This window comes from Pongo abelii, chromosome 10 (assembly GCF_028885655.2).
Source record: "Pongo abelii isolate AG06213 chromosome 10, NHGRI_mPonAbe1-v2.0_pri, whole genome shotgun sequence".
NCBI classification, from domain to species: domain Eukaryota; kingdom Metazoa; phylum Chordata; class Mammalia; order Primates; family Hominidae; genus Pongo; species Pongo abelii.
This window is the reverse complement of record NC_071995.2, coordinates 1,984,660-2,007,179: the sequence shown is the minus strand read 5'-3', so window position 1 is coordinate 2,007,179 and position 22,520 is coordinate 1,984,660. Positions and strand designations below refer to the sequence as shown.

The 22,520-nt window shown below is 45.1% G+C and overlaps 1 protein-coding gene across 7 annotated transcripts in view; it reads left to right on the top strand.

The window, feature by feature from the left end:
- Nucleotides 1–21,112, top strand: part of DCP1B (decapping mRNA 1B) — a 68,706-nt gene extending 47,594 nt beyond the window's left edge. Inside the window, exons 6-10 of one of the 7 annotated variants that reach the window (XR_008511763.1) lie at nucleotides 100–228; nucleotides 2,372–3,223; nucleotides 6,316–6,564; nucleotides 9,432–9,587; nucleotides 13,894–16,114. Coding sequence is in view for 6 of the 7 variants with exons in the window: in XM_024256337.3 (XP_024112105.2) it covers nucleotides 100–228; nucleotides 2,372–3,223; nucleotides 6,316–6,564; nucleotides 9,432–9,533 (1,332 nt within the window). In the remaining variant the exon portion in view is untranslated. 7 annotated transcript variants of the gene reach the window in all.
- Nucleotides 21,113–22,520: the final 1,408 nt, after the last annotated feature.

The window sequence follows — 22,520 nt, the reverse complement described above, 5'->3', positions numbered from 1 at the left end:
AGCCATCTACCAATTAGATAAGAAGTAAAAAGGTAGTCTTTTAAGAAGACTAAAGCTTTTCTAAGCCAAAAATGAGGTGATTTTTTTTTTCTATTTCAGTGTAAAACCTGTTCTGAGCCAAAAAAGATAACCAGTTCCTCTGCCATCTATGACAATCCAAATCTCATCAAACCAATTCCAGTGAAACCCAGTGAAAACCAGCAACAGCGTATACCTCAGCCCAACCAGGTACGGAGTCCTCTGCTTGTCATATTCAGTGTGTCTCTAGAATTCTTAAATAACTTTGACCCAGAATATAGTCAGGGGAGGGCCTGGTGTTGTTGAAGAATGCTTTCAGGTAAACCCAAGAAAGTGGGATTTCAAAATACAGATTTTTTCATTATTAATAACTTACTCTTCCTAGAAGAGGGTTAAAGTTTTTACTTTTGGCATATACCACATTCTGTGCTAATCTCTTGTGAACTTGAACTCCTTAAAAGATAATGTATTTTTTAAAAAACAACAAGCCAGCACAGTGGCTCAAGCCTGTAATCCCAGCACTTTGGGAGGCCGAGGCAAGAGGATCACTTGAGGCGAGAGGATCACTTGAGGCCAGAAGTTTGAGAGCAGCCTCGGCAACATAGTGAGACTCCATCTCTACAAGAAAATTAGCCAGGCATGATGGCGTGCACCTATAGTGCTAGCTGCTCTGGAGGCTGAGGCGGGAGGATCCCTTGAGCTTAGGAGTTTGAGGCAACAGTGAGCTATGGAATGTGCCACTGCACTCCAGCCTGGGCAAGAAAGCATGTCTCAGAAAACAAAAACAAACAAAAAAGCACCCTAGAAAACTAATAACATTGTCAGAGATGACAGAAACATTACCCATTGAGTCCATATTCTTCTGGGGTGGGTGGTTTCCCAAGGCTACCTGGGAGAACAACCACTAAGGAAACAAAATTGATTTGAACACTTCTGAGCACCTCCTCTGTGCCAGACGCAGTGCTAGCACGATAGACTGGGGTAGCTGCTGCAGAGAGCTCAGAGTCCAAAGGAGTGGTATAAAATTCCTCTTTAGACATGATGACTTGTCACTGTATTTGCAATCTAAATTAGAAATACTACAGCAGCTTTTGTATTAGTATATATATATATACTTCAGAATAGTACAGCAATGACAAAAATTGTCAATCTGTAGGTCCCATTAATGATTGTAAATATAACATTGTTGTGTCATTTGATCACGACTATGACTAATTAAAAAGATTTTCTTAAAGGAATTAGTTTAAATCAGTTTTGAAAATGAACATGGAGCCAAAAGACATAAGACTAGTAATGAAAATCTTATATTGAATTTTTAAAGAAAAGAAGTCTTTTCTAATTTTTTAGCTTTCTTTTTGTTGCTTGTTTTATGGAAAGTTTTTATTATATTTTAATAGCGAGACCTGAATATGTTGACTTTAAAATGAAGCTCTTGTTTTTTTTTCTTTCCTCTTTTTTTTTTTGAGACAGGTTTCATTCCTGTTACCTGGGCTGGAGTGCAGTGGCACCACCTCAGCTCACTGCAACTTGTGTCTCCTGGGCTCAAGCGATCCTCCCACCTCAGCCTCCCAAGTAGCTGGGACTACAGGCGTGTGCTGCCACATCTGGCAATTTCTGTATTTTTTGTAGAGATGGGGTTTTGCCATGTTGCCCAGGCTGGTCTTGAACTCCTTAGCTCAAGCAGTCTGCCTGCCTTGGCCTCCCAAAGTGCAGGAATTACAGGCATGAGCCACTGTGCCTGGCCTCGTGTTTTCTCAGTGCAACAATGCAGAAAGCAACAGAAGTAAAGAGCAGGAAGGAAGTAGCTTTGTAACTGGCTGCGCCAAGGTAGATTTTATGTATCCAAGGACTTTTTAAATTCTACCAGTATATATTTGAAAGGATCAAGTTAGATTAAAAGTCTTCCGTTACTTTCCAGCCCTAGATTTCCATAATTCTGTGAAAAACTACTAGAAATTCTGAAATGCTTATATTCCTTTGTATTCTCATATTACTCTGCAGGCTTAGATGGGCTTCCTATTGAAGAGATTGTTTATTTTTTTAGTGCGTATAATTTCCTACCAAGGTGGTTCCCAATCTGTGAAACCCCAGGCCCTTGAAGATCTTATACCTGTTTTATCAGTCAACAGATACTAAAATATAATAACTGTTTTGGGGGTGCAAGGGGAGCATGCTGTGAAAATTTCTGACATTAAAAAGGGGATCTCATTTTTCAAGTTTATTATTATTTTTCATTCTCTCTAAACAATCCTTTGTAAATAGAATAAGTCATCAGATAAGTTATATTTCATAGCACTTCCTCATATAACCAAATTGTTTGTAGACTTATGTCAGATATCTTTATTTTTTCCAGACCTTAGACCCTGAACCCCAACACTTATCCTTGACAGCTCTGTTTGGGAAGCAAGACAAAGCTACATGTCAGGAAACTGTGGAGCCTCCGCAGACTCTCCACCAGCAGCAGCAGCAGCAGCAGCAAGAGAAACTTCCAATCAGGCAGGGGGTTGTGCGCTCCCTGTCCTATGAGGAACCCAGAAGACACTCACCCCCCATTGAGAAGCAGCTCTGTCCAGCCATTCAGAAACTCATGGTCAGGAGCGCAGACCTCCACCCATTGTCAGAGCTGCCTGAAAACCGGCCTTGTGAAAATGGCAGTACCCATTCTGCGGGAGAATTTTTTACAGGACCTGTCCGGCCAGGGTCTCCTCACAACATTGGGACTTCTCGTGGTGTACAAAATGCTTCCAGAACTCAGAACCTGTTCGAGAAACTTCAGAGTACCCCAGGGGCAGCAAACAAGTGTGACCCTAGTACACCAGCACCTGCCAGCTCAGCTGCCCTGAACCGCAGCAGAGCTCCCACTTCTGTCACCCCTCAGGCTCCAGGAAAGGGTCTGGCTCAGCCACCACAGGCCTATTTCAATGGCTCCCTTCCACCTCAGGCTCATGGAAGAGAACAGTCCACACTCCCAAGACAAACACTCCCCATCTCTGGTAATCAGACTGGCAGTTCTGGAGTGATCTCCCCTCAAGAGTTACTGAAGAAGCTTCAGATTGTGCAGCAGGAGCAGCAGCTGCATGCCTCTAACCGGCCAGCCTTGGCCGCTAAGTTTCCTGTGTTCAGTCAGAGCTCTGGAACAGGGAAACCCTTGGAATCCTGGATCAACAAGACATCCAGCACAGAACAGCAGACTCCTCTTTTCCAGGTAAATATGTACCAGGGGCAAAATAAAACAGCCTGGGCAGCATAGCAAGACCCTGTCCCTACCAAAAAAAACAAACAAACAAAAAAAAACCTTGCCAGGCTTGGTATCACACGCCTATAGCCCCAGCTACTGGGGAGGCTGAGGTGGGAGGATCCCTTGAGCTCAAGAGGCGGAGGTTACAGTGAGCCATGATCATGCCACTGCACTCCAGCCTGGGTGACAGAGCGAGACCCAGTCTGTTAAGAAAAAAAAAGACAGACAAAGAAAAAGGTATTACTGTAATGCAGTGAAATGTAGAGTCTACTTCTGTGCTCTAGGGACCAATGTGTCACGTACATTTCTGTTTGGAGCAGGATGCCGGAAGCCACCTCCGTGCATCTTGATTGCCTGAACTTTCTACCTGGAAGGAGAATCTTCACTTTGGTTAACAATCTGAGAACTTCCCCCCACCCAAGAGCATTTACTTGTAGAGTTAAATCTTCATAATATTAGGAGGTCTGAAGACCAACACAGACATGGGAGAAAACCGTAATTTTTGACTGTAGGAACTTAGTATGGTCTGCCTTGAAATCACTCTGGAATGCCAAGCATCTGACCTCCTCTTGTTTTTCAGTCCACAGTAAATTATTGTTTATTCACTTATTTAGTAAATATTTTTGAGCACTTACTACATGTCAGGCATTGTCTACATGTGGGTACATAATGATGAAGAAAACAGACTCCTTACCCACAGCCCATGCTGTAGGTTCTTGAAATAAACAAAAAACAGCCTATTTCCTCCTGAAAGGTGCAGCCAGTTTTTGTCTTTCTCTGTATCGTCAGTATAGCCTACTGTAGACCAGGAGAGGTTTGCGTGCCACCCACCTCCACCCCCACACAAACTGCCAGAGAGGGAAAATATGACAGTTTTTAGAAAGATTTAGAAAGATTCTCTCCTTTAGGGAAGATGCTTCTCCATGTCCATCACTGACTTGGGACAGTGAGGAAACCACAAGCTATTGATCATCTGCGTGTGGGTAACATCTGGAGATCTGACACTGAATTGTTTTCCCTTTGGATTGGAACACATTCATTGAAAGTACATTGAGTTTAAAAATTGGAAAGTTCTCCGTGTGTATCACATATATCATCACTGGCCCTTTGTTTTTTGAGATGGAGTTTCACTCTTGTCGCCCAGGCTGGAGTACAATGGTGCGATCTCGGCTCACTACAACCTCCACGTCCCGGGTTCAAGTGATTCTGCTGCCTCAGCCTCCCGAGTAGCAGGGATTACAGTCATCTGCCACCACACCCGGCTAATTTTTTGTATTTTTTTAGTAGAGACGGAGTGTTACCATGTTGGCCAGGCTGGTCTTGAACTCCTGACCTCAGGTGATCCACCCACCTCGGGCTTCCAAAGTGCTGGGATGATAGTCGTGAGCCACTGCATCTGGCCTGTTATGTAACTTATAACAGTTTCTCAAAAATCTTTCACTTTTGGCTGGGCATGGTGACTCGTGCCTGTAATCCCAGCACTTTGGGAGGTTAAGACGGGAGAATCGCTTGAACCCTGAAGTTTCAGACCAGCCTGGGCAACATAATGAGACCCTGTCTCTACAAGAATTTTTTGTTTTTAATTAGCCGGGTATGGTGGCACGCCACTGTGGTTCCAGCTACTTGGGAGACTGAAGTGGGAAGATTGCTTGAGCCCAAGAGGTTGAGGCTGCAGTCAGCCATGTTCGCACCACTGCACTCCAGCCTGGACAGTAGAGTGAGACCTTGTCTCAAAACAAAAAAATTCAGTTTTTTGAAAACAAAGATCTTAGGCATGTACCAAAAGTCTTTGTGAGCCCCTGAGTCAAAGTGTTCTCATTTATTATTAACATCCCAAATCTGAGTACCGACTGCTATAGAAACAATATTTATAACTCCCACTCCCCCTCATTTCAGTGTTATTGTCCCTCTTTTAAAAATGTCTGCTTTTTTCCTCTTTGATGATTTGGAATTAGAAGCATGGGATGAATTTAGTCTGACTTAAATTTCTGATGTACAACTCCTTTGACTTTTCAGTGCTCACAAATATCAAGAGCCGAGTGAGAAAGGCAAGCATTTCAGCAGCCCACGCTGTGCTCAGAATGCTTGACTCCTCCTCCGGGAGCATCACTGCTCAGCACCGCTCCTTGAAATGTCATGTAGGGACAAGTTAAAAGAAACAGCCTGCCTTCCTCTAGGCCAACTTTTGCTCAAAGAGACGCTAAGGGATTGATTATAAAATTACAGCAACTTCTAGCTTGCTGGCCTCCATGCCTCCCTCTTAGGAGTTCTTTTGGGGAGTTTGGAGGCTGATAAATAACATTCTTTTTCTTCCCTGAGTTAGAAGCAAATGATAGCTGTAGGAGTCAGTCAGATAAGGATCAAAATGTCGCTTGCATAACTGAAAGGGCTGTTAGAAAACTTGGTTTCAGGTCTGTTTGCCAAGGGAGTTAGACTCAATAGACAGGCTCTGGCAGGGCTGAGCAACAGGCAGCCCAGGTCAGCCCAAACACATCAGCTGCGGAAGCTGAAGATGAGGGCTCTCTGCAGGCAGGCAGATCCTGCCAGGGAAGGACGCAGAAGGGGTGGACCCACACATCACTCTCCCTCCCACTGAGAAGTGAGTGAGGCTGCAGGAGGGGTGGGGAATTGCTCTCACAGCACCTCCTGTGCTCTGGGATCAGGAGGGGAAATGGGTAGGCCCCTAACAAGGGTGGCAACTCACATAGGTTGTGAGACCTTTAGGTCAGGGTCATGGACAGCCAGGTCTAAGGAAAAGGTCAGTAGTCCTAAATGCACTTGCCAAATACCAGTAGCCTGAAAAATAAGCTATCACCCAGAGGCCAAGCTTCATATGCAGTGGGAACGATAGTCACCACAGCAGACGGTACCAGAGCTGCTCAGTGATGCTGAAGGAAGGTGCATGGAGTAGTGGAGCAAGAATCAGTTTCCCATAAACTTTTCTCAGCTGGGGAAGCTGTGGACAGGGAATGCTTAGACCACCCATATCTGCCACTGCAAGCTGTCATGCCATGAGCTGCTCCTGAACCCCGCTCTCTGTGTGTATTTGCTGTGAGCAGGTCATCTCACCTCAGCGCATACCTGCTACAGCAGCTCCTTCTCTGCTCATGTCCCCCATGGTGTTCGCACAACCCACCTCTGTCCCACCAAAGGAAAGGGAGAGCGGCCTCTTGCCTGTGGGAGGCCAGGAGCCACCTGCTGCTGCCACCAGCCTCCTCCTGCCTATACAGAGCCCGGAGCCCTCCATGATCACCAGCAGCCCACTCACCAAGCTCCAGCTCCAGGAGGCACTGCTGTACCTCATTCAGGTAAGTGGGCATGTCGTCTCCCTTTGCACCTGACCACGCCTGTTGGCCTCCTGGCTGCAACTATGAGATAAAGACTCAGCCAAGGCCTGCTTAGCTTCCGTGAGAATAACAGGTGCGTGTAACAACTCATCCTGACCCCAGCGGCTTCTGTGCTCAGTTAGCTAGGTGTTATTTATAATACCAAGTGTGGCTTTGGGTGTCTCAGCTCTTCAAGGATTTTGTAATTTGAAGGACTGTCTAAGGCCTCCAAGCTATCACCTGTCAGAAGAGAAGGAAGCATATGCTGGGGATTAAGCAGTCCCTGAGAGGACCCTGGGTGCTGGGGGCCCAGACAGAAAACTCACCATTGGGAAGTAGAGGTGGGAGCAGTCCTGGGCAAGGGGCCGTCTGTTGAGTGGGGAACAGGCCACTGAGCGAGTGGAAAACAGGGAGGGAGGCAAATAATGGCCATGGCTGCTACAGGTATGTTTTACAAGTCATTTTGAAACCTGCTCATTAGGACGGGATGGAGTGACAGGACTCCTTGTGAGCTGCTAGCCTCACTTGCCTGTGAAATTATGAAATAATAATGAGTGCTGTAATAGCTAACGCTCCACAGAGCTGGTGCCGGGCCCTATTTTAAGTGCTACACACAAGCATATTAACTCATTCACTCCTTACACAACAACCCTGTTATTTTTCCCATTCTACAGACAAGGAAACTGAGGCTGAGCAACTGGTCTGAGGCACAGAGCTCGTACATAAGCAGGGCTGGGATGCCCCCAGCCTGGCCCCCGAGTGCCGCTTCCCACGTACTCTCCCATGGGCCATGCTCACCACATGAATGTTAGCAGGGACCAGCCTCCGGAGAACATTGAGCACAGGCGCCCTAGCAAAGCACACCCAAGAAATCAATGGCAGTCCTTGAGAAGTGGAACATGTGTAGCCAGACAGACTTCAGACATCCCAGTTAACATATTTAGGTGTCTTTCTGGTAGATAATCTTTAAGAAAAGTTGTGTAGTACTTCGCTTAAGCATCAGATGGCCTTTAGAGAGCAGGCCAGCCCTTCTGCCCTTGTCTTATCCTACTTAAAAAGACAGTAGTCTCAATTAGTACAGCATTTTTAAAAAGGTTCCATGTTGGCCGGGCGCAGTGGCTGCTCACGCCTGTAATCCCAGCACTTCGGGAAGCCCAGGTGGGAGCATGGCTTGAGGCCAGGAGTTCAAGACCAGCCTGAGCAACATAGCAAGACTACAAAAGAAGGAAACATGTTTGAGGGAGAATGAAAGGAATGGGGCTAGAAGTCAGCAGAAGCATAATAACAATCAGAGATAAATAAGGTCAACAGTAAATATCAGGATAAAAATATTTGCCACCTTTTAAAGCTATTCATAGTAAGCTCATGAGGAATTAGACATCTGTGAACCTCTTTACTTTGAGCCAGTTTCTTAAGTTGGAATTTAAAAGATCCATGTGTTTTCTGGCTGATTCCCTTCACATTGTCTTGAGATTCTGTTACTCCAAAGTAGTTGCTGAACATGGCGGATTAGAAATTACATTCCCCTTCCCTCCACTCTCTGCATGCATTTTACTTCTTCCCGTGTACCACACCTCATATTCCCAGTCACTCAAGCAGTCTGTTTTTAGTCTCTGCCTCTTGTTAGGACACAATCTCATGCAGAGGAACTTTGTGACTACTTTTCAGGAAAAAGAGGGATAACATCACTCTCTTCATTGCGTGAGAATGATGCTAAATCTGTGTGGGGTGCCAAGAGGGAATGAAGGGGGAATGTGAAGTGTGGGTGAATTACTAACACTGTAAAGAATTTGGGTGGGAGGGAGAAGTCTCTAGAATTAAAACATGAGGAAAACCACTGATTAGACCGTGATTCTCACTCCTTAGCCAGGCAAAAGAGCCCAGAGATTACCAGTCTTACTCCTGCCCACTTGGCAAGGCTAGAAACTTTCCATAACTTATGGGAAGACTTATATTAGCTTTGATGAAGTACTGATGAAGCATATTGCAAGTAAAATCCTAAGTAATGCCCAAAACAAAGTAGACACATTGTAGGTGACTTGGAGGCCCTTTAAGAACTACAGTGGCTCATGCCTGTAATCCCAACACTTGGGGAGGCCAAAGTGGGAGGCTCACTTGAGCCCAGGAGTTCAAGACCATACTGAGCAACATAGTGAGACCCTGTCTTAACAAAAAACTTGAAAAGCCAGGCATGGTAGCACGTACCTGTAGCCCTAGCTACTCTGGAGGCTGAGGTGGGAGGATCGCTTGAAGCCATGAGGTTGAGGCTGTAGTGAGCTATGATGGCGCTACTGCACTTTAGCTTGGGTGACAGAGTGAGACCCAGTCTCAAAAACCCAAAAAACAAGAAACAAAAAAACACACCACAGCAATCTCTTAACCAAACTTTGAGACCACTGACTTGGATCATGTCCTCCTAACTCCTCTGTCTGCTGGGGCTTCATGTCTTTTCATGCAGCAGACGCAGGCTATTCTTGAGTAAACCTTGCTCCATGCTGCCATGTGTCTGGGCTGCCCATCTGTGCTGGCGTGTAATGAGCTCTTGCTACTGTGCATACTGACCGTGGAAAACCATCAGCTCTGTCCGGCCTCGCCTTCAACCCCACTTAACACTCACACATGCAATTAAAAACTACCAGCTGTTAGACAGGAGAGATGAGCGTCTCAGTATCCAGCTGTTAGACAGGAGAGATGAGTGTCTCAGTATCCAGCTGTTAGACAGGGAGAGACGAGCGTCTCAGTATCCAGCTGTTAGACAGGAGAGACGAGCGTCTCAGTATCCAGAGGCCAGTTCAGCTCTAAGACAGAGGAAGCCTTTTGTGTCTGCCAACCAAGTAACATTCTCTTAGGTCTTTCGATTTGTTTTCCAGAACGATGACAACTTCTTAAATATAATCTATGAAGCCTATCTCTTCAGCATGACTCAAGCAGCCATGAAAAAGTCTATGTGACAGCAAGGCCCTTTAAAACTGATTTTCAAGGTCCTTCTAGAACTCCGGCACAAGGTTCTTTCATGTTGAGTGTTGTTTCCTTCGATGTTTCTGCCTTTTTTATAAAAAAGTGTGTGTGATATGAAGTAAAATGTTTCAGACTTTTTTTTTATACTCAAGTTTTTTTAATTATTATTATACTTTAAGTTCTGGGGTACCTGTACAGAACATGCAGGTTTGTTACATGGGTATACATGTGCCATGGTGGTTTGCTGCACCCATCAACCCATCATCTACATTAGGTATTTCTCCTAATGCTCTTCCTCCCCTAGTCCCCCACCCCATGACAGACCCCAGTGTGTAATGTTCCCCTCCCTATGTCCATGTATTCTCATTGTTCAATTCCCACTTGTGAGTGAGAACATGTAGTGTTTGGTTTTCTGTTACTGTGTTAGTTTGCTGAGAATGATGGTTTCCAGCTTCATCCATGCCCCTGCAAAGGACATGAACTCATTCTTTTTTGTGGCTGCATAGTATTCCATGGGTGTATATATGCCATATTTTCCTTATTAATGGACATTTGGGTTGGTTCCAAGTCTTTGCTATTGTGAATAGTGCTGCAATAAACATACATGTGCATGTGTCTTGATAGTGGAATGATAATCCTTTGATTATAGTAGAGTTACAATCCTTTGGGTATATACCCAGTAATAAGTAGAGTTATAATCCTTTGGGTATATACCTAGTAATGGGTAATAATTAGAGTTATAATCCTTTGGGTATATACCCAGTAATGGGATTGCTGGGTCAAATGGTATTTCTGGTTCTGGATCCTTGAGGAATCACCACACTGTCTTCCACAATGGTTGAACTAATTTACATTCCCAACGACAATGTAAAAGCGTTCCTATTTCTCCACATCCTCTCCAGCATCTGTTGTTTCCTGACTTTTTAAGGATCACCATTCTAACTGGTGTGAGATGGTATCTCATTGTGGTTTTGATTTGCATTTCTCTAATGACCAGTGATGATGAGCTTTTTTTCATGTTTGTTGGCCACATAAATGTCTTCTTTTGAGAAGTGTCTGTTAATATACTTTGCCCACTTTTTGATGGGATTTTTTTTCTTGTAAATTTGTTTAAGTTCTTTGTAGATTCTGGATATTAGCCCTTTGTCAGATGGGTAGATTGCAAAAAATGTCTCCCATTCTGTAGGTTACCTGTTCATTCTGATATAGTTTCTTTTGCTGTGCAGAAACTCTTTAGTTTAATCAGATCCCATTTATCAATTTTGGCTTTTGTTGCCATTGCTTTTGGTGTTTTAGTCATGAAGTCTTTGCCCATGCCTATGTCCTGAATGGTATTACCTAGGTTTTCTTCTAGGGTTTTTATTGTTTTAGGTCTTATGTTTAAGTCTTTAATCCATCTTGAGTTAATTTTTGTATAAGGTGTAAGGAAGGGGTCCAGTTTCAGTTTTCTGCATATGGCTAGCCAGTTTTCCCAACACCACTTATTAAATAGGGAATCCTTTCCCCATTGCTTGTTTTTGTCAGGTTTGTCAAAAGTCAGATGGTTGTAGATGTGTGGCATTATTTCTGAAGGCCTCTGTTCTGTTCCATTGGTCTATATATCTGTTTTGGTACCAGCACCATGCTGTTTTGGTTACTGTAGCCTTGTAGTATAGTTTGAAGTCAGGTAGCGTGATGCCTGCATCTTTGTTCTTTTTGCTTAGGATTGTCTTGGCTCTATGGGCTCTTTTTCGGTTCCATATGAAATTTAAAGTAGTTTTTTCTAATTCTGTGAAGAAAGTCAGTGGTAGCTTGATAGGGATAGCATTGAATCTATAAATTACTTTGGGCAGTATGGCCATTTTGATGATACTGATTCTTCCTAGCCATGAGCATGGAATGTTTTTTCCATTTCTTTGTGTCCTCTCTTATTTCCTTGAGTAGTGGTTTGTAGGTCTCCTTGAAGAGGTCCTTCACCTCTTCAAGTTGTATTCCTAGGTATTTTATTCTCTTTGTAGCAATTGTGAATGGGAGTTCACTCATGATTTGGCTCTCTGTTTGTCTATTATTGGTGTATAGGAATGCTTGTGATTTTTGCACATTGATTTTGTATCCTGAGACTTCGCTGAAATTGCTTATCAGTTTAAGATTTTGGGCTGAGACGATGGGGTTTTCTAAATATACAATCATGTCATCTGCAAACAGAGACAATTTGACTTCCTCTGTTCCTATTTGAATATTATTTCTTTCTCTTGCCTGATTGCCCTGGCCAGAACTTCCAATACTATGTTGAATAAGAGTATTGAGAGAGGGCATCCTTGTCTTGTGCCAGTTTTCAAAGGGAATGCTTCCAGCTTTTGCCCATTCAGTATGATATTGGCTGTGGGTTTGTCGTAAATAGCTCTTATTATTTTGAGATACATTCCATCAATACCTAGTTTATTGAGAGTTTTTAGCATGAAGCAGTGTTGAATTTTATCGACGGCCTTTTCTGCATCTATTGAGATAATCATGTGGTTTTTGTCATTGGTTCTGTTTATGTGATGGATTACGTTTATTGGTTTGTGTATGTTGAACCAACCTTGCATCCGAGGGATGAAGCTGACATGATCGTGGTGGATAAGCTTTTTCATGTGCTGCTGGATTCTGTTTGCCAGTATTTCATTAAGGATTTTCGCTTTGATGTTTATCAGGGATATTGACCTGAAATTTTCTTTTTTTGTTGTGTCTCTGCCAGGTTTTGGTATCAAGATGATGCTGGCCTCGTAAAATGAGTTAGGGAGGAGTCCCTCTTTTTCTATTGTTTGGAATAGTTTCAGAAGGAATGGTACCAGCTCCTCTTTGTACCTCTGGTAGAATTCAGCTGTGAATCCATCTGGTCCTGGGTTGATAGGCTATTAATTACTGCCTTAATTTCAGAACTTGTTATTGGCCTATTCAGGGCTTCGACTTCTTCCTGGTTTAGTCTTGGGAGGGTGTATATGTCCAGGAATTTACCCATTTCTTCTAGATTTTCTTGTTTATTTGCATAGAAGTGTTTATAGTATTCTCTGATGGTAGTTTGTATTTCTGTGGGATCTGTGGTGATATCCCCTTTGTCATTTTTTATTGTGTCTATTTGATTCTTCTCTCTTTTCTTCTTTATTATTCTGGCTAGCAGTCTGTCTATTTTGTTAATCTTTTCAAAAAACCAGCTCCTGGATTCATTGATTTTTTGAAGGGTTTTTCGTGTTTCTGTCTCCTTCAGTTCTGCTCTGATTTTAGTTATTTCTTGTCTTCTGCTAGCTTGTGAATTTGTTTGCCCTTGCTTCTCTAGTTCTTTTAATTGTGATGTTAGGGTGTCAATTTTAGATCATTCCTGCTTTCTTCTGTAGGCATTTTAGTGCTATAAATTTCCCTCTAAACACTCCTTTAGCTGTGTCCCAGAGATTCAGGTGCGTTTTGTCTTTGTTTTCACTGGTTTCGAAGAACTTACTTATTTCTGCCTTAATTTCGTTATTTACCCAGTAGTCATTCAGGAGCAGGTTGTTCAGTTTCCATGTAGTTGTGTGGTTTTGAGTGAGTTTCTTAATCCTGAGTTTCTAATTTGATTGCACAGTGGTCTGAGAGACTGTCTGTTATGATTTCCATTCTTTTGCCTTTGCTAAGGAGTGCTTTACTTCCAATTATGTGGTCAATTTTAGAATAAGTGTGATGTGGTACTGAGAAGAATGTATATTCTGTTGATTTGGGGAGAAGAGTTCTGTAGATGTCTGTTAGGTTCGTTTGGTCCGAAGCTGAGTTCAGGTCCTGAATATCCTTGTTAATTTTCTGTCTCATTGATCTGTCTAATATTGACAGAGGGTCGTTAAAGTCTCCCACTATGATTATGTGGGAGTCTAAGTCTCTCTGTAGGTTTCTAGGAACTTGCTTTATGAATCTGGGTGCTCCTGTGTTGGGTGCATATATATTTAGGATAGTTAACTCTTCTTGTTGCATTGATCCCTTTACCACTATGTAATGGCCTTCTTTGTCTTTTTGATCTTTGTTGGTTTAAAGTCTGTTTTATCAGAGACTAGGATTGCAACCTCTGCTTTTTTTTTTCTTTCCATTTGCTTGGTAAATATTCCTCCATCCCTTTGTTTTGAGCCTACGTGTATCGTTGCACATGAGATGGGTCTCCTGAATACAGCACACCAATGGGTATTGACTCTTTATCCAATTTGCCAGTCTGTGTCTTTTAATTGGGGCATTTAGCCCATTTACATTTAAGGTTAATATTGTTATGTGTAAACTTGATCCTGTCATTATGATGCTAGCTGGTTATTTTGCCTGTTAGTTGATGCAGTTTCTTCATAATGTCGATGGTCTTTACAATTTGGTATGTTTTTGCAGTGGCTGGTACCAGTTTTTCCTTTCCATATTTAGTGCGGAGTGGACCTCCAGCAAACTCCAGCAGACCTGCAGCAGAGGGCCTGACTGTTAGAAGGAAAACTAACAAACAGAAAGGAATACCATCAACATTAACAAAAAGGATGTCCACACAAAAACCCCATCCAAAGGTCATCAACGTCAAAGATAAATCCACGAAGATGAGGAAAAAACAGTGCAAAAAGGCTAAAAATTCCAAAAACCAGAATGCCTCTTCTCCTCCAAAGGATCACGACTCCTCGCCAGCAAGGGAACAAAACTGGAGGGAGAATGAATTGCAGAAGTAGGCTTCAGAAGGTGGGTAATAACAAAATCCTCCGAGCTAAAGAAGCATGTTCTAACCCAATGCAAGGAAGCTAAGAACCTTGAAAAAAGGTTAGAGGAATTGCTAACTAGAATAACCAGTTTAGAGAAGAACATATATGACCTGATGGAGCTGAAAAACACAGCACAAGAACTTCGCAATGCATACATAAGTATCAGTAGCCGAATTGATCAAGCAGAAAAAAGGATATCAGAGATTGAAGATCAACTTAATGAAATAAAGCTTGAAGACAAGATTAGGGAAAAAAATGAAAAGGATGAACAGAGCCTCCAAGAAATATGGGACTATGTGAAAAGACCAAACCTGCATTTGATTGGTGTACCTGAAAGTGACGGGGAGAATGGAACCAAACTGGAAAACACTCTTCAGGATATTATCCAAGAGAACTTCCCCAACCTAGCAAGGCAGGCCAACATTCAAATTCAGGAAATACAGAGAACACCACAAAGATACTCCTCGAGAAGAGCAACCCCAAGACACATAATTTTCAGATTCACCAAGGTTGAAATGAAGGAAAAAATGTTAAGGGCAGCCAGAAAGGTCAAGTTACCCACAAAGGGAAGCCCATCAGACTAACAGTGGATATCTCTGCAGAAACCCTACAAGCCAGAAGAGAGTGGGGGCCAATATTCAACATTCTTAAAGAATAGAATTTTCAGGGGCCAGGCGCGGTGGCTCACGCCTGTAAGCCCAGCACTTTGGGAGGCCGAGATGGGTGGATCACGAGGTCAGGAGATCGAGACCATCCTGGCTAACACGGTGAAACCCTGTCTCTACTAAAAATACAAAAAATTAGCCGGGCATGGTGGAGGGCGCCTGTAGTCCCAGCTACTCGGGCAACAGAGTGAGACTCCCGTCTCAAAAAAAAAAAAAAAATAGAATTTTCAACCCAGAATTTCATATCCAGCCAAACTAAGCTTCATAAGCGAAGGAGAAATAAAATCCTTTACACACAAGCAAATGCTGAGAGATTTTGTCACCACCAGGCCTGCCTTTCAAGTATTTTTGTTTTGTTTTGTTTTGCTTTTAGAAATCACGTCCTTCAGTACACCTGGTACTAAGAATTGAGTGGGTAGGAAAATTCTTTGCTTAGGTCACTCAGTAAATGCCAAGCTTAGTATGTTTCGTTAAATGTATGGAGCCACTTCAGAAGAATCAGTGTCTCCGTGGGAAGGGCTGTTCTCGGAGCTTAGTTCTTTATTAATAGGTCTGGTGGTTCTTTGAGCGGTGTGTAACTTCCATGGGGGAGCTCCATGCGCACAGTGCACGCCGACCACCAGGTGGCAGTGTCATCCCACAAGTTAACCTACAAAGGCTTTAATGAGCCTTTGGAAGTAATGACGGTTTTCTTTTACCAGACAAAGTAAACCTTTCATTTGTAAAAACCCAGTTGGCATGTTTTACCCAATCCTTTGAAGGAAGTTATTTCTAAAGGTATTTATAGCTAGTTTCTAGAGGATAGATGTTCTAGGAGTTGACAAATGGCCCAGATTTCCAGCAACGCTTCATCCATCCCAGCCCATGGTATTTCTTTTGGACCCAAGCAGCAGGATGTGCCCGCCTGGGCTTCCGAATGGATAGTATATCACCCTTAGCAGAACATGCTGAGGGGGAAGGCACAGGAGATTGTCACTGTGACGTTCAGGGCGTCATGTTCTGCAAGCTGTGTAGCAGGTTGAGTTTTATGTTCACAGAGATGAGGAGCTTAATCTTGGAAGGAGTCAGAAGAGCCCCTGCCAAGTTGTTAAGAGTATGTATGAGAATTCGTCCCTGCTGAGTATTCGTAATAAATAAAGCTTTGCATTTCAAAAGCCCTTCTTATTCTTGGATAATAAAAAGATCTTCGATTACTGCACAGCAGACAGGTGTTTTATTCTCATTTTACAGTTCATAAAGTGGAAGCATGAGGAAAACAGGTTTCCCTACAGTTTCTGAGACCTAGGCTTGGACTTTAAGCTCTAGACCTTTGTTCAGCCACACCATCAAGTGAAAGCATTGTTAGAACACCACCTCCCCTACCCTCCCGCAGGAGAGTGCTTTTTCTTGTGAAGAGAAAGGGTGGGTGGAAAAGGGATTGACTGTTACTGAACCTTTGTTATGTGCCGACCTTGGCGAGGAGTCTGCTGTGTTACCCTCCAGCATTTAGGAAGGGGTGAGTTCTTTTGTTTCTTTGGTATCTCCTACAACATCTAACATAGTGATAAACCATGCAAAGTTTTCACAAAACACTTGAAATTAATAATTGCATATATGGTATCTCAATATTCTTATAAGTAGAACAGGGCAAGGACAGAGACACACTTGGATCTGTTATTCCAAAGTCAGTGATAATAGTGCTTGCTTCAACGATACATGTACAAAAATGGGACAAAATCAATGATCTGATTAACTGCTGGCAACCTTAAAAATATATCTTTGATCCTAATTACATGTTTAGAGTTGCTTTACTAGCTAAGGAGAGATGAATTCCATACTTAATGTTCCTAACGTATTTGCAGTAGCAAATGGCTAATTTCATGAAATATTTATTCTTTTGCTTCAGAATTGAGTAAACAAAACAGAAAGAAGTATCAGTTGCAGTATCTAATGTGAAAAGGTGCCCATGTTCTGATGCGGCGGAGGAACAAACCCAAGCCCAGCATGGTCAGACCCGCCCTGCAGGCTTCAGTCGGGCCTTTCTAGGTCAACACCACAGTCATCTGTTTTGAAAAATAATAAATTCTCCATCCTTTACTGGAATAAATCATTTTAAAAGGCACAGGCCCAATTCATTTAGACCAAAGACGAAGTCACCCTTCAAAGGGCAGTTGGTGATGGAGTGCTTATTTCTTCTATACAGCAAAGCAGATGAGAGTGTCTTTGTACAAAAGGACTTTCTCTAGTGAGTCCAAGAAATAGATCAAAAGGGTTATCTAAGGCACCCAAAGTTAGATTTCATAAATAAATGGGCTTTTCTTCTTCCCACTCAGCCCAAATTCTGAGAACATCATGGACGCCACTCCTTAGGTGCCACTGGCTCCCAGGCAGCAGTTTTCACCTAATTGAATCTCAGGTGGAGCCCTGAGATTTCTGTTCATCGAGGCAGCCTTATCCAGTGCAGTGGGCTTCAACCTGGTAGAAGTTCCAGAAGCCAGAGCTGTCCAGTGTGGGTACAGAGCACCCAGCTGTGGAGTCACACAGACCCGCCTTCAATTCCTGAACAAGCGCATCTCTGGGATGTTGTTTTCTCACTTAGAAAATGAAAGACCCTCACAAGGTCCATATGAGGATTAAATGGGAGCAACATATGTCAGACAGCCCGTCTGTGCCATGACTGTGGTGCTGGGGCCATGCTCCAGTTGTTGGGAGAGGCCCGCAGCTGCTGGGCCGGCGTTTGTTTGCCATCTACCAGGTCCTGAGTGTTCAGTCTGTCATTGGCACTTAGGGATCTGTGGCCGCCTTGCTTTACCGCGTTCTTCCCCTCATTTCCTTATCAATGGAATGAAAACAGTAACGCTTCTCCCTTCCTTATGAAGGAAGTGCCACAGCTCTTTAAGAGGTCCACATACCCAGCAGTATAATTACTTGTAACATACCGTGTCGGTATTGTTCTTGCCCCTGCTGTTATGGGTAAAGCACCACCTTAATTGCCAGGTGGGAGAAGGCAGTGCTGTTTGATAGCATTTGTACTTCGTGGATCTTCTTCTGAAAAGAAACACTCTGCTCGGTCTCCCCCTTCAGAGGGCCAGGCATAGTGATAATTGCAGAGTGAGAGAAACCTTTGTTAGCATCTTCTAGAACTGTCTGGTGTGCATACCCAGCCCTACTGATACACATAGCCCCCTTGTACTGGCTTCTTCCAGCCCTTTTAAGAGGTAAGCCCTGGGCCAACAAACAAAACTAAAACCAAAAAAAAAAAAAAAACAAAATATTGCATACTGAAGGATTGCCCTGGAAATCACAGATCTGTTGCATTTGGTAAGTTTGTTCTTCCCTCCGACACCAGCAGCCTGCCTGCCCTTTTCAGACCCAGCAAGGACAGAAAGACCTGCTTTCTTCCTCTTGAATGAGAAGGGTGAAAATCTGAGAGGAAAGTGCGTTTCCACCTCAAGAAATCTCAACTATTGAGTAACAGCCTTTGGTTCTCTCAGGTATAAAGAGAAACCAACAGTCCACCCTTGTCAAGGCCTACTTCCCTGGAGTATGTGGTGCCAAGGATGGCAGGGGCACATTAGAAACGAGTGCTCTGAGCACCAGGCTTGGCTCGGTTTCCATTTGTCAATGTAGATGCAGGTGGGGCGGGGAGGGGCGGAGTGTTGGGTGCAGTTTTAGGAACCATGTCTCTGGATGAATGTGGACAGATTGGTCGCTCGCTCCTATTAGCAATGAAGAAGCCTTCTGTTTTCTAACAGGGCCTGCTCTATTCAGACATGCCGCCTCCTCCCTTCTCCAAGAAATCAGCCTGCCTTGCAGGCTTTGGAACATGGAGTCATCTTTGAGGTTAAATGCGTCGTTTGCAGCGCGCAGGCTGAGGCAGCGCTTCGTGGTGTAAAGGTGCATGGCCACACAAGTTGGGGAGCCTGCCCAGCATTTTGCTGAACACTTGGTTTTCAGATCTCAGATGCTCTGCACCCCACTCCCTCTTACAATTAGAGGAGTGAGGGAGGTGGTTACAAATACTTGGTATATTTAACTCAACCTTGGGTATCTAGATAGATGTTCACTAAATTGAGTCATGAGTAATGCCTGCCAACAGCTGAGAGCCTTGAGAAAAGTACACAAATAAAAACTGCGTGTGCAGACTGTTGGCGGGGAGGAGAGCAGAGCACTGGGTGACTGGCGCTCCCGGCGGCTGGGCAGTACAGACAGGCGCGTGGCCCCGCGCCAGCTAGCAGCCCAAGCTGTGCAGCCCAGGCTTCTGAAGGAGGCAGAAGAAAGAAATCCAAGCCTCGGACAAGTTAACTAAGGGCACAGCAGGAAGGAGGTAAAAAAATGTACTAAGTAGGCAAGAGAAAGGGTGGGAGACCAGACAGTCATAAGCCAAAGTCTAAGAATTTCCCTAAAAGTCTGAGGGCCAAGATGAAAGGCGCCAAATATCTAGGGAGAAGCCAAGGTAAAGCGTCCTGCTGAGGTCGGCAGACACTGAAACAGACATGCGAGGGATGGGTGGGAGTTCTCAGCGTTAGAGATGCTGGAGGACAAGCAGGGCCCCGTCTCCAAGACAACATTCTCCTGGCCCAGGACGGGAGCTGCAGCCCACCCAGCCGTGCACACACACAGTTCTGTGAATGTCCCAGCTCCTCCCTCCACCTGTCAGGCACACCTGGTACCTACACAGTTGAAGGAGCTCAAAAGACCAAGGCGGCAGTCCCAAGATCTAGGCTGTCCGGAGCCCCTCATCCTGTGTGATGTAGTGTAGAGAACACTGCACTCAGAAAGCTCTGGGTTCTAGTCCCACCACCTCCTGTCTCTTTCTCCACCCAGATAAGTATCAGGGGGAAAGGATTTTCTGTGGTGTTAATCCTAGGAACCTTGCAATGGTTGCTTTGGGCCAGAGCGGCACATGCTCCACACTGGCGTTTTCTACGTTGGATGGCAGCCCTGTGGGATGTGCCAGGCAAAACTGGCCCTTACCCCGTCAGCCTCACAGGTCAGGTGTGTCCCAGCTTCTCCTATTGCCACTTATGGCTCCGTCATAAGTTGGTCCAAAATTATTTTTGGTGTTGTTATATTTTCTGCCCATAGCACTTCTCCGGGGTCACTTGTTCCTTAGGTTTTATTCCCTCCTGCGTAGATAGAGGTTTCCCAGCATGCACAGAGGCTGGGAAACTGCGGCTTGATAGGAAATCTTGAGATAACAGGTCCTGAAAGGACAAGGAGCTCTGCCCGGCGGTGCAGCGCCCAGCCTGTGTGTGAATGGCCGCCACCCATCAGATGCCACGCTGGAGACACAGAGATGAGTAAGACCCAGCCCAGGCCCCCAGGGTCTCACAGACCAGTGGGAAGGAGACTTACTGTAGATGACGTTGTGAGGGCCGTCACCTACCTGCAAATGGGAGGTCAGGGAAGGCTTCCAGGAAGAGGTGATGCCTATGCTGGTTCTCAAAGGGTGGGTAAGAGTTGACAAAATAAGGGGGCAGCAGGAGTTTAAGGCAAAAGAGATGGCATGAGCCAGGACAGGAAGGCAAGAAGCAGCAATAGTGTCTGTGTACATGTGTGCTTGCACATGTGTGCGTGTGTGTGTGGGGTCGCGTGTGTGTGATTGGGTGGGAAGTGAGTAGAATACAAGTCATTTGGTGTTCTGGAACTCGAAAGACAGACTGGCGGGAGATGTGGCTGGCAAAGCACCGTCCAGCCCCTCCAGAGACCAGAGACTCCGTGAGGGATTCTGCCCTCTGCTCCCCACTGCCCGGGCCTGGCCGCCAGCAGGGCGCCCTGCCCTGTCTGACTGTGACCAGGCGCATAGAGGCAGTGTCCTGCGGAGGGGAGGCGGGGTCCAGGGACCTGGGCTCTAGCTCCTGTGTGGCCACTCACAGAGCAGGATGTGGCCATCTCCCCCTTGGGAGTCTGTTCCTCTTTTTATGAGATAAGGAAGTTGATAATGCCAATAATAAAAAATAATGCCTCACATGTGAGGGGTTCCATGCAGATTAGACTCAGCACGCCTGTGAGCTGGGTGGTGATGTGGGTGCCTGTGGGTGAGCACTTAGGAAATGTTAGTCCGATGGGGGCCACCCTGGCTTTGGGGTCTCAGGGAACCTCCTCTAACTCAGATACCGGGGTCACTCACTTCCCCATCACACTCCACTCTAATGTGGGCAAATGAGGAATAATTTCTTGTTTATGACTTCAGCTGAAGGCTGCAGAACATTTTGGAGGGATTTTGCAGAGAACAGACGCCCAAAAAGTTCTAAAAGTCAAAGATTCTGGAGGTTCAAGTCCTCTTTTTTAGTGTCACCCAGTTGTCCATCAATGGGGTGACCACGTAATTCATCATCCAAACTAGGATACTTCTGGGTGTGAACTGTCACTTATCACACAGACAATGGGCAGAAACATAGACTGTCCTGGGCAAATGCAGACAAATGATCCCCATACATATCACCAAGTAGGCCCTGCCAAACTTCCCGCCGCAGGGATCCCTTAGATAAGCCTAAATGAGTCAGACAGTGGGCGACAGCTCCCTTAAAGTCAGGAGGCTGAGTGGGCCAGCTCCATCATTTCTTCGCCCTGGGTACTAAAGCCAGGCCGTGCAAACACAGGGCAGGTTCCCCTGTCAGATAAAGAGTCTCTACCAGATGTAGTTTCTTCACATCTCAGCATCCAGCCCCGTTTCTCCTTTCAGGTCCTTCCTTCTGGTTAAGATGTTATGTTTAGGGGAAATCACTGTCAGAGGTGGCCCCTGGTCCTGAGTGTAGGGTGGCCACCACGTTCTCTGCCTCCACATCCCCTGGAGAGGCCGCTCCATCCCCAGGTCGGGGTGCTCTGCGGCGTGGAATGGCCCTGCAGCCCGGGTTTGCCGTGGACGGGAGCCTCCTCCTCCGTGTTCCTCGCCTTTGCTGAGCCTGCTTACAGAGCTCTGAGCTGGACCTCCGCGAACAGGTCACTCCACGGGTGGCTGCAGCCGGCCAGGCTGTCTGCATGTGAGGGGCGGCCACGTGGCCCCTGCCTGCCTCTCTCAAGTGCTCTTTTGTGCTCAGCTGGGGCAACTCTGTGACCTTGGCCACAACAGGCACTTTATAAAATGGGAGCATGAGAAAGGATCTTGTGAGGCCATAATTCAAGCCTTTCCTTTGGCTGCTGAAGACAGGCCCAGAAAGGAGCCAGGGCCTGCCCCTGGAGAAGCAACTTGCTAATGGGGGCCGGGACCAAAACCTCAGTGAACCGCCACAGCTGCCTCCTTCGCTCAAAGTGCCCCTTCCTCCAACACAGCACAGCTCTCTTCTCTCCCTCGGGGACTCAGGGATTAGTCAACCTTTAGAAGTCTGTGTTTATTTATAAAGCTGCTGCTTCTCCTTCCAGCATCTGAACGCATTCTACAGGCATTAATTAAAGAGGCTGCACGGCAAGCCTGGGAGGCAAAGGAAAGGAGAGTTTGGGGGGTTCATTAAAGGACCATTCACCCCTGCTGGGAGCCTCTTCTGTTTATTCTTTAATTTCTCAGTCTCTCCAGAACACAAGTACACACACCTGCACACATACGTATACACACATACACATGCACATGCACGCATGCCATACACACACACACACACTTCACATATACATACACATCACACACAGACAC